The sequence below is a fragment of the Planococcus citri genome, chromosome 2 (genome assembly GCF_950023065.1).
Source record: "Planococcus citri chromosome 2, ihPlaCitr1.1, whole genome shotgun sequence".
NCBI lineage: Eukaryota > Metazoa > Arthropoda > Insecta > Hemiptera > Pseudococcidae > Planococcus > Planococcus citri.
Window position 1 is genome coordinate 62,708,241 of NC_088678.1, and position 17,663 is coordinate 62,725,903.

The following is a 17,663-nucleotide window of genomic DNA, read 5'->3' on the forward strand; positions in this document are numbered from 1 at the left end:
AAGGTCAAGAAAATACGAAAAACTCGCCTTCGTTCTTCTACACATACTACAACATAATACGATACATACATATGAGGTGAATACGCACGCTATCTCGAAATTTGGGATAAAAGGTGGCCGGAGAGGGGTAGATATTGCGAAAAAAAACCTTATTGTCCGATGCGTAGGTATAATTACGTATACGACGAAGCCTTTTTTTTTCCAGATCGAGTAAAATACCAAACGTTATTTCGCAAACTGAACAAATAAAACTTCACCCCCTACTCTACCCAGCTGCCTAATTTCGTGTCCACGACGCGATTATATCCGTTTGAAAAAAAAATAGCGCAATTAATGGCGTCGATGTCTGTTATGACAATACACGGTTGTGAAAAAGCTTCATCGCTCCCGAAGCGAGCTTTTATAAAACCGTACCCCCCACCCCACCCTGATACGATTATTTTAATCGTTTACGTACGTACACCGTACGTCGAAAGCTCATTAGCCCTACGCTGCGAGCATGAGCCTATCGGCTGAAAAAAATTACCGTTTCAGGGAGCAAGAACAGGAGGAAAAAAAGAACCGTCTATATCAATTATTCGCCACGACGGACGTGTTGAGCTCGTTAAACGTGCGTAAAAAGCCTCTAAATTAATACCCGTCAAGCGAGCAAGTGTCACATGTATCGTTAGGCGCGATGACGATGACGACGACGATGGCGAAAATATGCATAAATACGAGTATGTGTGTAGAGTAGTAGATGTGATGTGAGGTATTTCGCACCTGGATAATGTTCAAAATAAGCGTAGCTACACGTTCTAGCATCAACGTCAATCGATGTGCCCTTTCGGTAGGCGTAAGCTCCGGCCTGTAATGAGTGGAAGCACGATATCTGGCCATCAAGTACAAGCAATACGCTGGTGCTAGTTTGAAACTCGGTACGTTCGGATTGAGCGATGATACGATCTCGTTTAGCAAAGCCTCCTCGGTCTCTTCGCGGATTTCTAATACCGCTGGTAAAATAGCATCGGTACCGGAGCGCTGGTACGACGATCCTGGTATTCTGTAACATACGAATAGTTCGTTTAATATGGCGAACGAAATATTTGATTCTGTGAAGTAGTTTGATTCTAAATTATGAATTAGATAGGTAATTTTTTGAAAGAGTTTTTCAAATTCGTGGACTGTGATCAGAATTGGTAAAAGAATTAGAAATAAAAATTGGTAAGCTGAAATGGTGAAAATCGTAGATCTCAGACTTGGGTTGGGTATCGTTCAAACAGACTCCAATAAACTAGAATTGTCTCACTCGAAAAAAAAATCATGAAATACAAGGAACACTTCAATTTAAAATTCGCAGAATAATGAACAAAGACTGTTCTTACAGTTCAAGTTCTGATTAATCAAAAAGATTTCATTAAGAAATCAATGAAGCTGCATTTTTTGTAACAAGGTCGACCAATACCAGCGAAAAAAATCCAAGTCCAGATTCAGAATGTCCAAAACGTTTTTTTTTTTTTTTTTTTTTTAATATTATTAATTGTGAAAGTCAGATTATTTAAACAAACAAAAAAATCTTCGAATTTGTCAAAAATGTAAGATGGCTCGTAATTTTAGAGACACCCTATACACCAATGTAAAAGTTTTGGTACTAAACGTTGATGTTTGTCATATTGAAAAAAGTTTGGCCCTTATTTCAATTTCATAATGTTTCAATAAAATACCAAAATATCACTCAAGATACTTTTAACTATGTATTTTGGTAAATTGGGGGGAGGAGGAGGGAAGAATTTCTACTTTTTCAAAATATTCATGTTTTTCTCAATTACATATTCGAGAAAGTACGTCCTCCCCACTTTTCTGAAAATAAAATGAGTCATTTACCTAATACTTACATAATTTTTTTTTGATAGAATTTCAAATTGATTTCCTAAAACTTCAACTGAATCTCTAAAGATTTTGTCAAATAGAATTCCTTTTCCATTTCAGATTTTGTTTCTATTTTAAAAAATTGTATTTTTTGCAAAAAATGTTTCATGATTTTTCAACATTTTTTATAGCTTCATATTTTAAAAACACTTACTTAGATTCTTAAAAAAAATGTTATCCAATTTTTTTTTCACAAACATGTTTTGACACTTCATTTTAATATTTAAAAATTTTTTCGGATCTTATGAATTATTTTGAAACTATTTCTTTCTCTTATTCAAATTACTTCAGTTTTAGCAAAACTGGTTAATTAACTATTTTCTCAGATTTTAACTTATTTAAATCAAAAAAAAAGAAGAAAAAAATGCACCACTTTTTTTAGAATTCAATAAAAAAATATAATTAATGTTTTTAGAGAAATTTGTTCTCCTTTTATCGAGTTTTGATTTGAGTTTAGAAAATTGATGTGTTAATTTTTCAATATTTCAACAAAATGACGAATAGGTGTAATTATTTCGATTTTTTTTATTTTTTAAAAACATAGTGCCAAATGAGATTTCGTTCCATTGGGGAGGTGAGGGGGGGACGACTGAAGCAACGCTCTTTACATGGCTCTTCGTCTCAATAAGAAAACAAAAACATTTTTTAATTTATTCAACAGTTGCATATTATTTTTTAAAAAATTTCTCAAAAAAAACGTTTTTTGAAGAAGAAAAAAACGCAAATGAATTGGCTGTGCGACGGATACATAGAGCGCGCTGCTACGCGCCGAAACGTAAAGTTGAAAACGGGTCCAGTTGTACAGAGAGGATAGGGAGAAATCGCGTTTTTTAATTTTTACTCAAAAACGGTAGGGTTTTTTGCTATTATGTATAAAACATTATTTTAAGAGAATTTAATTTCCGATTTTTTGGTGTAAAAAAATTGAATTTTGATAATTTCTTTCACCCGTTTTCAGCATTTTACAACTTTTCAATTGAATTTCTTCGCGAGTATTGAAGCTAAAAATCTGGTAATTATATTAATGTAAAGAGGAGAAAATGCTGATTACTGAGAAAATTAAAAAAATTGGGATTTACCGATAAAAATTTTTGTGAAATGTTGAAAACGGGTGAAATTTGCTACACGAAAATTGAATTTGTCGCGTTGGAAATGGTCGAAGTTCATTTTTTTTTATACCAAAAAATCGGAAATTAAATTCCCTTTAAATGATGCCCTATACAATTGGTAAAAAACCCTACTGTTTTTGCGTAAAAATTAAAAAACGCGATTTCTCCCTATCCTCTCTGTACAACTGGACCCGTTTTCAGCATTTCGAACGTTCGCCGCTAGATGTCAGCCACTTTGCGTCGCAGTGCCAATTCACTTACCAGAACCAACTCCATCCCCCCTCCCTCACAACCCAACCTCCTCTCAAAACAAGAAATCATTTCGACATTTGGGAATTCTGAAAAAAGATTATAAATAATCACGAAACTTTTGCTTTTAATTTAAAAAAAAAAAATCAGAATTAGAAAATAGAAAAACAAAGTTTTATATATTAAAAAAGTTGAAATCAAAGCATTTTTCAAATACCTATCAAAAACAAAATTTGAAAAAAAAAATAAAAACAGAGAAAAATTGATAAAACAATTTTTAAAATTTTTTGAAATTTTTGAATTATTAATTTTTCATTTCCTTCTACCTCTCTTCTTGACGAAGTTCTTTTTAAAAATTCATCCTGAATCCTTGGTCGATTTTTCAAAATTTTGAAATCTGTTCAAAGAGGAGAGGACAGTCAAGTTGAAATTAGAGTTACATCATTAAAGACAAGATCAGCAAAATTTTGTCCAAGCAAAGCGCAAACAAAAATTCTGAGTAGACCAAAATTTTGTTTGAAAATATTCTAATCTTGAAAAATTGAACGAATTTTTCAGAAAGGAACAATAATTTTCTTGATTTTATGTAATTAAAATCAAATCTTGTCACTGTCGTGTCTGATCACAGCCCACTTTTTAACCTACCAAAAAATTCATGTGGGTCCACCACTTACGAAATACCCATTTAAAATTCCATAATATGTACTAAAACCCTTCCTATAATGTACACGTATCTATCTAATATGTTATGTAATTATTATGTATGAATATTTGATAAACTCAACGTGCAATATTTACACTACGATCACCATTATCATCAACAAAACACACACACAAGAAAAAAATGTGTCAATACAGTGATACCGATATGATAAAAAAAATGATAAGAAAACAAGCGCTTCGCAGAGGGATGCGGGGCCTTGCATTATGATACGAGTATTTCATATTTTGTACTGTATAATAAATACCTATTTCCATCTTTGCTACCACTTCCGACCGAACGTTGAGATCTAGAGTCCTCTTTATTGCCTTGACTAGACGTCGATCTTGTCTCGATATTGCCATCAACATCGAACGTCGTCTCAAAATTATGCGCCAGTTGCGGATCGGTTATATTTTGTTGTTGCTGCAGTTGGTGGAGTTGTTGATGTTGATGTTGCAGCGAGACATTTCGGGGTGATTTGCGATCCATGCTTAGGGTAGTCTGGCTAGAGGTTTCTTCTTTAGTCGATTGTCTGTGGCCCAATCAAGGTAACACACAAAAGCCATATAACACAAAGCCATTCTCACACATGCGATGAATATGAATATCGAACAACGAGGCTACTGTATACGAATGAGGGGTTTAAAGTATATTACGAATGATATTGGGGATATTGACACGAACTGGTTTTTGTTCTGTTTTTTTTTTTACATAAAAATTGAAAATTTACATCAATTTACATAATATTGATGATTTGACGAGAATATGATAAATTCGAGTCTAAATAGGCGATAAGCTGATTCGCAAAGCAAATACGTTCTAAGGTATTTTTTTTACAGTGAAGCAAAACATAAATTGAAAAAAAATGAAAGAAAAAAATGCTTGTGAAACACTCAAAAAATCAAAAAAAAATCAAAAGTTGTGCTAGGTTTTAAATCCTTAAATAAATTCTTCCATCTTCGATTAATTAAATAATCGAGACCAATTTCAAACAAAAAAAAAAAAAAAAAAAAATGTATAAGAAATTTCCCTCGTGATAAAATGACGTTATTTTTCTGTTTCATTAAAATGGCAACACTGAATACTTTCTACTGTTTTTTTTAAATAAAAAATTCACCCACACAGCAAACGAACATGACAGCTTGAAATTTTTTTCTTGTCTCGAAGTAGCCTACTTCAGAAAATATCATCAAAGATAAGAAAGTGAAGGGAGAGAGGGGGAAGCCAAACTAGCGATAAAACAGTGACATCGAACCAATCGAGAATTTTTTTCACTCAAGGTCTGGCCAAAATAAAGCACACGCGATGTTTTTCATCGAGGCGCTTTGAAGGTCTCGAATGAATCATCAAACAGAGCATAATTTCGCCCTCCTAAGCCTTGTTCAAATTGAAAACAAATTGAAACTCGAAAAGAATAATTGAAAAATTTAAACACATGTCCAAAATTGTTTCTCGATTAAAACCTTGGGGAATCGAAAAGTTATTAATTATCTACCAATCTTTGAGTAGTATGTACAACCAATAATGATAAGGGACGAGCAAGAAGGTAGACATGTAGACAATCGACAAAAAATTGAATATTTAATGAAATTGGCTTCACTGAAATTATTTTCAACAGGTAAGGTAAGTAGATATCAAAGCATCAAAATCTAAAACTTTTTCAAGTTGACCAGTCCCATATCTACCCATTCAACTTGAACAACATATTTTTTTAATCAATTTAAACTGTTGACAGCTCCCATCCCCCGGAGTTGCTGGATTTCATCCCTTGGGTCCTAAAAAAGTGGTTCCAAAAAACTCCTCAAAGTTTGAAAAATCAAAAAAAAAATTATTTGAAAAAAGTCTCACAAAAATTTTCGATTTTTGCAACAGATTTTCTGAATACCCATCTTTTGAAAACAATCCTCCCTTTGGATCAAAACAATATTTCTTTCCCAAATTCAGAGCCCCTTCAAATGTTCAAAAAATGAAAAAAAAAATCAACACAAATGAAACGAAAATTGATGAAAATTCTTCTGAAAAATTGTACAGGTTCCTACAAAAGCTCCTTTCCAAAAAAATGTCCAACCGTATAAAGTCCCAAAAATTTGAAAAAAAATCAAAAACATTGAAATAATGGAAATGTTTTTTAAATGTTTAATTTCTATGTTGAAGTTGCTCTAAAAATAGATAATCTTCTTTTCAAAAAAAAAACCACACTCAAAGCTCTCCCATTTTTGAAGTTTTTTTTTCAACTTGGATGTGCAACGTAAATTGAGAATTTTTCATGAAAAATATTTTTTTGCTTCTTAAAACTTTTTCAATGGAGGGAGAAGGGAGGGAGCTTCCAGCATGGCTCAATTTTCAATTAATGGCTAAAATTTTCAGTTATTTTTTCACAAAAATCCGACAATTTTAGAGGGTGAGAGCAATAAAAATCGAAAAAATCAATTCACTTTACTAACAGCGATCTCCTCAACAATCAAACTCATCAAACTGATTTTTTTTTTTTTTTTCAAACACATCTTCACAATCTAAGAAGCCTTCTACTTAACTCCTTTTCTTCATATTTTTTGAAACAAAAGTCAAATTAAAATTCAAAAAATTCATCAATTTTACAATCAGTAACCTCATCAAGGATTAAACTCAACAAACCATTTCTCGAATCGTTGAAATTCCAGCTCATTCCTCATCGAATAACTAACCAAAAATATATTTTTTCGAGCACCCTGTTCCCATGGCTAATAGCAAACGATTGAACCACCACTTCACAACATCAAATCTTTCATAAACTAACCTCATCCGTCATTCTGTAGTCTTTCTCTGTACCATCGCATCGAAAAAGATTCTCGCAATGAAAAGACCCGAGCACTCGAAAGTCAAAAGTCGAATCATTTACGAGTAATTCGCATCGCTCGTATAATATTTACACCGAAATAAAAGAGCACGAAAGGCAAAAACTTTGCAAAACTCTCGCCACAGAAACCACTTTCTGCTTGTTGCTTGTTCGTCTCTTCCTACTCATCAAACCGAGCCAATATTACATTTACGTCACAATATTTAGTCAGAATTACAGCAGCTAGCTAGCATCACGTATCAACTGCACTCGTAGTCCTTCTCTTCCTCCTCATCCTCGCAAAAACAAATCCTATCCATTCATTTCGCTATACACAAAATTGCACAGAAGACGGTGACGCACGCAGCATTAGGTAAACTTTCGTATGGTTTCAAAAACTTCCATTCAATTATCCACTCGACTTTTAACTCCATTACCACATCTCATTCTCATCCTAAGTCTTTCGAATCTGTCGCTCGGTTCACTTTTCCAAGCTATATACTTCATTCATCGTACAACGATGAGGATGAAAACCGCTGCAATTATCTTCAATTAAAATCTAAAATCTTCCTCTGGCTGGTTAACACGTAGCTATAGAGCTACGTCTACTTTAGATTTACCTGCTCGTTGTATAAAGCTTTATCCGATCAGCTTACGGAGTTGTACCTTTGAAAAGCACTCAACGAGTGTTAAATTAGCAGTGCACCTAATAACCTAACCCCAATATCTAACTATACACTAACTACAATCAAGGTACATATACACGTACCTACAAATGGCGTATGTGCGAATTAATATTAAATTATTTCCACAAAATGGTAGAGAGAGGTAAATCAGGGTACGATAACAAATCGAATAATTACTTTATATGTGCTTCAAGTTCGAAACAGTGAACACAAAACACTTTGTTCGACTAATAGGGTTAGTTGCACCACAACTATAAACCAATTAAGTCTCTGAAATTTTGAAATTTGAAACAAAAAGGCCCTTCGAGAGGAGCGAAAGATGGCAGGGGGCTGATCTCATGAAGCGACAAAGCGATCATGTTCGGTTGCGTGTAGGGACTACAACGAAATAAAATTAACCCGATAAAGTACGTACCTCCCTATCTACCCTTTCGGTAGGCTCATTTTTTTCTCTACCCACATTAAAATACATTGCTCGATAACGAACAAACGCGTCGTATTATTACGACAAATGTGATTTACAAGTCTCGCATAAATAATTCTATGTTGCCTTTTTTTTCTGCCAAAAAAAAAAAACTACTTAAGAGTTCAACAAAGCCTACGTAAAAAAATATGTACGTATTTATAAAAAGCCCACACACACGGTAGACTAATTAACATCGTATAATTACCTATCGTAAGCGTATTCGTGGATACTTCGTAGCGAATCATGGCGTTGTCTGAGTCTTTCTTCGAAATACGGATCGAGAAAACGAAAACAATGAATTCGGCCGAATTTAACGATAGCTCCGTTCTGTAATGAAAAATCACTTAATTAGATATGCTGCTGGCGGAGGGCTGCAAAAGTTGTGAAAAAATCGACGACGAGAAAAAAAGAACACCAGGAACTAAGCCCGTAAACAAAATGAATACTTACCGAACATTCGCACAAACAAGTATCTAACTTTTTTTGGTTCATTTTTCATCGAGAAACCCCCCAATTATTAAACTACGTCGGATGAAAAACTTTTAGTATTTAATTTAGCGTAATAGTGTAACTTTTTTTTTTTGGTCTTTTATTTTGTCAGGTCAAAATCATTAGGCAGATAAACCTTTTGCAGCTAGCAAAATAAAAATTGTACGTATAATTTTTTTTTTAATTCTTACATAAGAAAAAAACTTGTTTTTCATGTTTTTTTGGGGTGGAAAGGGGGTCATTATGGCTAAAATTCAAATTATTTCAAAATCAAATTTCTTCCACGAAATTTCATGAAAAGGAGATGTAAAGCCAAAATTTACTCTGTGCTCCAATTTTTAACACCCTCTGAGAACGACTTCAGGTGGGTTCAAGTCATTTTGGAGCTTCCAGTGATTTTTTGAAAATTACTGGAGGCTCAAGCTGATTTTTGAAACTTGAAAATTTCACTGTGCTCGTATTTTTAACACCCTCTGAGAACGACTTCAGGTGGGTTCAAGTAATTTTGCAGCTACCAGCGATTTTTTGAAAATTACTGGAGTCTCAAGCTGATTTTTGAAACTTGAAAATTTCACAACATTTTATAAAATAGAGTTGAAAAGTCGAAATTTACTCCGCAAACGAATTTCAATACGATAATAAAGTCGACTGCATGGTGGTGTCAAGTGGTTTTGAACCATTCCAGCTACTTTTTGGAAATTTCAATTTTCCAAAAAAACGTCATAAAACCTGTTGATGAAATTTTGGGAAATTTCAAGTTTTGAAAATCAACTGGAGGCTCCAGTAATTTTAAAAAATTCGCTGGAGGGTTCAAAATGACATGAACTGACCTCAAGTCGTCTTTGGAGGGTGTTGAAATTGGAGTACAGAGTAAATTTCGGCTTTCCGTCTCCATTTGATGAAATTTTGGGGAAATTTCAAGTTTCAAAAATCTGTTGGAGGGTCCAGTAATTTTTAAAAAGTCACTGGAGGCTCCAAAGCAACTTGAAATCCACTTGAAGTCGACTTCGTAGCGCATTGAAATCAGTTTGCAGAATGAATTTCAGCTTTCCAACTCCATTTTGATGAAATTTTGTGGAAATTTCCAGTTTCAAAAATTTGCTGGAGGCTCCAAAATGACTTGAACTCACCTCAGGTCATCTTCGGAGGGTGTTAAAATTGGAGTGCAGAGTAAATTTCAGCTTTCCATCTCTATTTGATGAAATTTTGGGGAAATTTCAAGTTTCAAAAATCGATTGGAGGCTCCAGTAATTTTCAAAAAGTCACTAGAGGCTCCAAAACGACTTGAAATCCACTTGAAGTCGACTTCGTAGCGTATTGGAATTAGTTTGCAGAATAAATTTCAGCTTTCCAACTCCATTTTGATGAAATTTTGTGGAAATTTCCAGCTTCAAAAATTTGCTGGAGGCTCCAAAATTGCTCAAAACGATTTAAAACAGTTTCCAATCGATTTGGCAGGTAGAAAATAGGGTAAGAACCCAAATTTCATCTTTCTAGGTGAATTCGGTAAAATTTTGATTATTCCCTCATTTTTAGCCTAAATTTGATTTTCAAAAATTCACCAAAAATCGAAAAAGGCACTTTAGCACTTGAAATTTTGACAGTTGATAATTTTTTGTCTTCTCTTTTGATCTTTATGATTCTGAATCAACGAAAATGTTCAAAACAATGGTAATCTGTAAAATATTCTCAAAGAGATGCATTTTTTGGGCTAATGAAAAATTTAAAAATAATTCAATTTTTCACCTCGACTACATCCTCTATATTACAAAAATGAAAGGAAATATTTGAATGTGAGAAAATTTTCCTGATAACTTCACTCTTTAAAATTTTTTAAAACACAAAATTTCAATATTATAAAAAAATAAGCCACCTAATTTCGCGTTAAAATTGTACACGCGGGCAAAATCAGGGCTAAAAAACCAACATAAACCGAAACTTTGAGAACTCACCCTTAATATAGTCGTTTCGTAGATTCGCTGTCCGTTTACATAAGTCTCAGAATCACGGCTACAGGGTGTGACTGTAACGATACCTTCGGTATTGGCAATCACGCAATGCCTAGGTAGAATATTTGGTCCGAGTAATTGCAGGTATTGCGATTGCGTAGGTGAAGTATTTCGCTCGCAACCGACCTCCGTCACATTTGGATGCAGTCTATGACGTTTGGCAGCACCGCCACATATTTCAGTACCGTCTGAAATTCAAAATTAATTCGTAAAATCAAAGGGTAATGAGAAAACAATGATGCATGTAGTCGATGAAGGGTTTCAAACAGATGAGGAGTACGGTGCGAAGATCCTTTCAAAAGATTCCAAGTTCAGTAGTGAGATTTCAAATTCAAATACCTACTCCCAAAATCAATTCAGGAAAGTTGAAAAAAGCTACCTAGAAATTCTGTCACTCTCTCGTTGATCCAATGATCCAAAATCCATCAGATCTTTTTTTTTATTTTTTGATTCTTGAAATCTTGGAGATCCCCTCCCCCCCCTATATCACTCAAAACATACCATAATTCAATTTTTTCCATATTTTTCCCAACTTCATCTCAACCCCAATCAGAAAATTAAAGAAGAGATTCCAAAAATCACCTTATACGAATGAATAGGTACAACAATTATCCATTATGGCAGGTTAGGTTACTTTACATAAACAACTCAAGTACTCACTCCCACATACAACAACACACTCCTTGCTTCATTATTTGCACCCAACAAACGTACAATTAAAAAAATAAAGAAATAACCCTAACGTCTCCTTCATTCAATACCTTACATTTCAACGTCACATGTATGTCAAAAACACCATTCGAAATATTGACATTTCTACGTAGAATAGCCATCGCTCGTTGAACCGACGCGACTGACCCGAACGAAAGTGGATTCGATCGAGGTAAAAAAAAATAGTAGAAACATGTCAAAATTTGCCAATAGGTACATACAATAACTTAAATTATTAAAGTCACCATTAACAAAACAAAAAAAAAAAAATGAATAAAAAGAGACAATGGACATCTGCTGAGGGATGGACGATCAAAAGGAGGTAAGGTATATATAAGTTACCAGTATATTTTTGAGTCACGCGATACCTCCCTCTTCTGAAATACTTTGATTAACTAGGTTATCAATATAAGAAATTGTAATCTTGGCTTAATAAAACATTCACAATGGCTTCGCCCCAATAGTTCGATTAATTTGAAAAATTTCTCGATAGAGTACACACGTTCTATACATTATGTACTTTCATTCACCTTGTACCAGAAAAAAAAAAAAGTGAAAAGGTAAAAGTTGGGTACCAATAGTATGAACAAATCAATTCGTAACTTTCGAACAAATAAACCTCGAAACAATAATACCACCAAATTCGAGAGAAAACCTAGGTAAAAACTCTATTAATCTGTCAACGAATCGTATCATATATCAGGTATCACTCTCTTTCTGCCGTACTGCTTTTCTTTTCAGCACACCACACCGTATAACGCACGCTGTATCCAGCCGTTAAAATACCATTTATCGAACGAGTCACGACTTAAAAGCGAACAATTTAATCAACTTTGCGATGCTTCAATATACCAATTCACACATACACACATCTTCGCATTTTCCATTATCGAATCTTGCGAGTCTTTCATTTTCTCCTTATAATCATCTTCTTTCTCTATATACGCCGCTGTAACGTAATTTTTCGCAAATTGATAAGAAAAGAAGTAAATCGAACCATTAACTTGGTAGGCTGACTTTTTTTCTCGAAAATAAGCCCTTCCCCTCCCTTCTAAAGGTCACAACGTAACCAATATTTTTCCATCAACGTTACATTAGCTCTTTTTCTACTCAATGCATAAAAAAATCGTTTAAAAAAAATGAAACTCCGGAAATTAATCGCCACTTCATAATGTTTTTATTTAGTTAACATCAAAATTAGGTACCACAATGCTCTATGTCATACTCGTTGTAGGAAATATGTGTTTTAATTAACGTCGAGGGTGTGTGTTTGTTTACACTCGAGCACGATGCAGCAGCCGTCATCATCATCTCAAACATCATGAGAAATTTTTCCAACCGAATTTCCCCGGAGAGATGTGAAAATTAATTATATTAAATCCGAAGAAACGTTTAGATGCGTTATTTTATCGCTGTATCGTCGCTTTGTGGTTTGCGATTTACCTTTCCGAGTGTTTAGATTAGGTATTTTTTTAATGTATGTAGTATTTTATTAAGGAGAAGTAATTTTTTGCTCGACAAAAAAAGGGCGCCAGCATGGCAAGTATTTTTACATTCATGGAAGTTGAACACACGACAAACAATGATACAGTTTCCAGAGTTTCCTATACCACATGAAGAATGACAGTAAGGTATGGATAAACGACTGAGAGTGTGTAATGAGATAAGCAATAAACACGCCTAAAAAATCATAATTTGCAGTCAATGTGAGGTATTCAACGAGGGGGGGGGGGACTGGAAGATCAACGAGAGGGAGAAAATGATCGGAGCTGTGAACAACAAACTCACCAGCCAACTCTCCTAGTAAGACCATGAAAGAAACGATCAGATATGCTATAGATACTGGCTAATATAGATGGAAATATACACTATCTCCTGTAAAGGAGTGCAACTACAAGGACAACGACCTATCAAAACATCGAGGAGACTATTTTTCTTTGTTTTCTTGATTTTAAAAATGCAAAAATTTCAAGAAAATACTGTTTTTTTTCTTCAGAGATTCAACTGCATGGTTGACTCATTTTCATCATTTTTTTTCACACTCCAAAGAAAAATCAATGAAAATCAGTTCAACTTGAAGAATGAAGATACATTGTAAGACATAGGCTTTTGCACCGGATTCTCATTTATTTATTCATTTTGGTGGTCATTTCTTGAATATTATAAGGTGCACCGGGGGAAGTTGGAATTCGGGGTAAGTTAGAAAACTTGCTCTAGCGCCTAGAGGTTTATATCTGGCGAAGTGCCACTAAAGGTGACTTGAGGGTACTACCCCTACTTCATCACAGCATAAAAATTTTCGAGATTCAGTTTCATTTTAGATGTCTTTGGTTCAATTGTATTTTGTTGTTGTTTTGAACTTATTTTGAATTTGGTCTAAAATACAGACATTCTATTTCTTAGTTTTTCGCATATAGCGGACGAACCGTGCGTCCTAGTGAAAATCTGATGAGAGTGATCTCAAAGAGAATTAAATTCTCTACAATTTGGTTTCTGTGCAATTTTTCTAGGACGCTCGGTTTGTGATCTACGTCTCCGCAAAGTTTAGCCTGTTCTGACTTCCCCCAATTGGGGTAAGTCAGGACAGTTTATATTTTATTCCACTGAGCGAAAGCTACTGTGTCAATCGCGCTCAAATTTTAACCATAGGTTAAGAACCCTTATGGGAGCCTACATAATAAATTTGATCCATATTGGTTCATTAGAAGGGGAGTAACAGCTGGTCAAAGTTGAAATTGCGAAAAATCATTCTGACTTGCCCCGGTGCACCTTACCAAAAACTAAACCCAGTGAGGAAAAAATTAATGATAAGTAACCAAATCTGAAGAAAATCAAATTCAGACTCGTAAGTATACGTTTTAAATTAGTTTTTCTGTTGAATTGTCTGCGCTTTGGCTAGTTTTTCATGATGTAGATAAAAATTCATTTTACTCCATAATCTGTAGCTTCAAGCAATTAAGTGTGAGAACAATGATAACGTTTAATTTCTTCTCACTTTGAAAAGTAAGAACACTTAGGTTTTACAAATCTAATCTTTATTTTAGAATGTTTTTAATGATTTTTAACTTATGTAAACTGATAATTCACAGGTCTAAGATCCTACAAACAATGTGATAGGTTTTGAAGGGAGAACATTTTTATCTGGATTTATCACTGTTATCAATAAGATAATCCACATTATCGACTACCTACTTAAATTATTAAAAATTGATGTACTTGAACCATTCTAATGCTGTTAACATATTTTCAGAATGAATACAGGATCAGGTGTCTATTTTTGAAAATGTTTTAAAACGTTTACAAGAGCCAATCAACTGTGGTCATTCGAGGTGCTCTCCCTTAATTTTGTATGTATGAATTTGGTGTTTTTATGTACTTATTTTTCTTCCTACTTCATCTTTCGTGATTTTTGTTCAAGTTTTTTGAACTTTTCACAATCTATACCTGATTTTGTTTTTTCAGTCATTGTATGTTTAATATTTACTACGAGTACAATGGAGGAGAACCCTTTTTTCACCATGCATAATATCTTCATGGAAGTGCATCATCTCATGAGTGAGGCGAATTTGCAAAACGTAAAACTAGAAGAACAAGTTAATGATGAACGAGAATGCAACAAAAATGCCATCATAAGGTTATCTAATATGCCGGTTCCAGACTATGCGCGGTTCGCGTTTTGTGGTTCGCATTTTGAGATTCGTGAAGGATTCGTGATAAAAATGATGAAATACGAAACACCTCGAATTTGCACTCTACACACTATTCGTATTTCGTCGATATATGTACATTTGACAAGAACGAACTTGAAAATTCGTGAACGAATCGCGAATCCCTTTGACGATTTGTCTAAAAACCACCTGGTTGAGAGATCGGGCGCGAAACCCGAAACGTGAAAAAACTGATTTGTGATGATTGCGAATCACCACAAACAGGTGTGAAATGTGATCTACACACTATTCGCAGTTCGCGATATATTCGCGAATCATGTTTTTTTCGTAGTGATTCGCGCATAGTCTGGAACCGGCAATAAACACGCATCTGACATCCAAGCAATGAATGAGGTAAATTGATCCTTAATGCTGGAAAACAATGTGTTAAAAGAAACCATAGAGAAGCAGAATTCAGAAATCCAGTCCATAAGAAAGCATAATAAAAAAACGAACTCCGATTTAGTTCAAACTGCTGAAGAAGCGTCGAAATATAAGAAACTATACAACGAAAATAGAGAACTTTTGAGGAAAGAACAAGATCATCAAGCTGCAGAAAGGGATGAAATAAGAAAAGCGCTGAGTGTAGTATCCAGAATATTCGACTACAGAGAAGACCATTTTCTTGAGTCAGTGAAAGGAGAATTAGAGATGGAGGATGAGATAGAAGCCCGTGCCAACGTAAAACAAAGCAAACAAAGTGATGAAGGTGAGTTCAAAGAAAAAGAGACCATTGAGCTGAATACAGAACCTGAAAACTTATCGAAATGAGTATGTTTAGAATAGATGGTAATAGGTATACCAGTATACCTACTGTTGCTCAACATTTTTATTTCCTAATATTAGTTGCTTTAATGCTCTCAAGTCATTTTCATTTTTCATTTTTTAACCAAGTTTTACTTGAATCGAGTTATCTATTTTATGTATTGTTTTAAAATTCTGCAAATCTGTAAATACTCATTTAAATACATGTAAGTACATAAATTTTGAGACTTTTTTTTACAGTTTTTTCACCTTGTGATCACTAAAAAGAAGACAACTAAATATAAGTAAAAATGCATTCTTTTTCCAAGGTCCTTATTTACAGAGTCTTTGAAGAGAGTCTTTTTTTTAGAATTTTATTGTTACATGTCTAAATTGGACCATTTTGACTTGTGATTTTTTCCCATATTTTATCATTTTCATTTTTAAAAAATTGAATCATGCTATTTTGAGAACCCCTGGCCTTCGTTTTGAAATATCCCACTGGGGTGAACTTCACTTACTAAAAAATTAAAAATAAGATCTAGAAGTATACAGAAAAAATTCTCTGATAATGTCCTATACATGTGCCTGCAAGTTTGAGAAAGTCAATCAATCATTGAAAGTCTTCAGGCAAATAAATCTAACTCAGAAATTTGAAGTTGTGGTTGAACTTTTGTTGTTGTTGTTGTTGTACTGTAACTGCTTTAAACTAATGCACAAAATTCACGAAGAAAATATTTTTAAAACACAAATTTGCTCAAAAATCATAATTTGTAAATTTTTAACCTCTCACTAGGACCTTAAATGGTATTGGATTTTGAGGGCAATGGCCCAGGTCAACACAGAATCTCAAATATTACAAGTATCTTTCAAGACTGGCCCATTTTTCGTAAAGTAGGTTGAGGGGGAATTGAAAGGGCGGAAAAACACAATTTTTTTGAAAATGCCCCATCTTTGAGACCTCATATTTCCCGTTCAGGCGCACCTCTGGAGCAAAAATATTTTCCGAGTTCCTTCAACTTGAATTTATGGAGGTCTTGACTGAATTTGGAGAAATCTTCCAGTATTTATACAGATTTTTTTTAATCCACTCTATTTTTTTAGAATCAATAGTTTTTTTTTTTAAATCAAACATCGTCTTTTTGAATTTTTTTCATAATTCATAACAGAAACACAAATTTCAATTCAACTTTTGAAACATCAAAAGTTTTTGAGAAAACCTCCTAGAAAAAAAATAAATTGCATTTCACTAGTTGAAATCATATGTTCAGCATGTTCGTTCTTCTTGGTTTTCTTTGTTTAGATTTTTGATTTTTCTAGAATTTTTTTCAATTCTCTCAAAGAACAAAATGACGATTTCTGAGTAAACCACGTGTTTTAGAAAAAAAAGGAGAGAAATAAAATCACAGAGCATACGTAGGATTTCCCACCTGTACTGCACTAGTTTTATTTCTGGGCAGATTTTTTCATGCGATAAAAATGATTCAAACTTCAGAAACCAATTTGTTTATTGATTATTAAATGGACCATCCTGCGTTGGTGAAGTTGGGGACGTTATCTTAAAAGTTGTAATGTACCTGCTAGAAATCAATACATTAAGTTGATAGCCTATACTTCAAGCATTTGTAGAGTTTTCACGCAATATCAGCACAATTGAATCGTTTTCTCATGGTAGTCTTACATTGTCTCAAAAGTTTGATATCAAAAATCTATCACATGACTTCATACTAACGAATCTCGGAAATTATATTTTGATACCTCTGGTACCGCCCCCTCCCTCATTTTTTTACACAATTGGTGATCAGTAGTTCAGTAACAGAAGAATTTTCGAAATTTCAATAAACAATAATTAAACCCATTTCATCTCATCTTTTCGCCATTTCCTCATATCCCTCAAGACTATAGGGTACTCCTTTCTACACAGCGTCGCACACCAATTTAAACCGCAATAAAGCCCACAGCCCCCACACCAACCCATATAATATACAAAACCATAATATAATTTAAACGAATATTTCAAAACCAATGTCCATTTATTTTTGTTTTTTGTTTCATTCTCATCTGCAT

General features: G+C 33.9%; 1 protein-coding gene across 8 annotated transcripts in view; it reads right to left on the reverse strand.

Moving 5' to 3' along the window:
* The window catches only part of cno (canoe), a 199,279-nt gene that overhangs the window by 26,109 nt on the left and 155,507 nt on the right, over positions 1–17,663 (reverse strand). For 7 of the 8 annotated variants that reach the window (XM_065352083.1, XM_065352081.1, XM_065352086.1 and 4 more), the window contains 4 exons: positions 10,378–10,622; positions 8,142–8,263; positions 4,235–4,501; positions 763–1,042 (listed from right to left, as the gene is read on the reverse strand). In XM_065352083.1, the coding sequence (XP_065208155.1) occupies positions 763–1,042; positions 4,235–4,501; positions 8,142–8,263; positions 10,378–10,622 (914 nt within the window). The remainder of the gene's footprint in view (positions 1–762; positions 1,043–4,234; positions 4,502–8,141; positions 8,264–10,377; positions 10,623–17,663) is intronic. The other variant, XM_065352085.1, reaches the window with a different exon arrangement.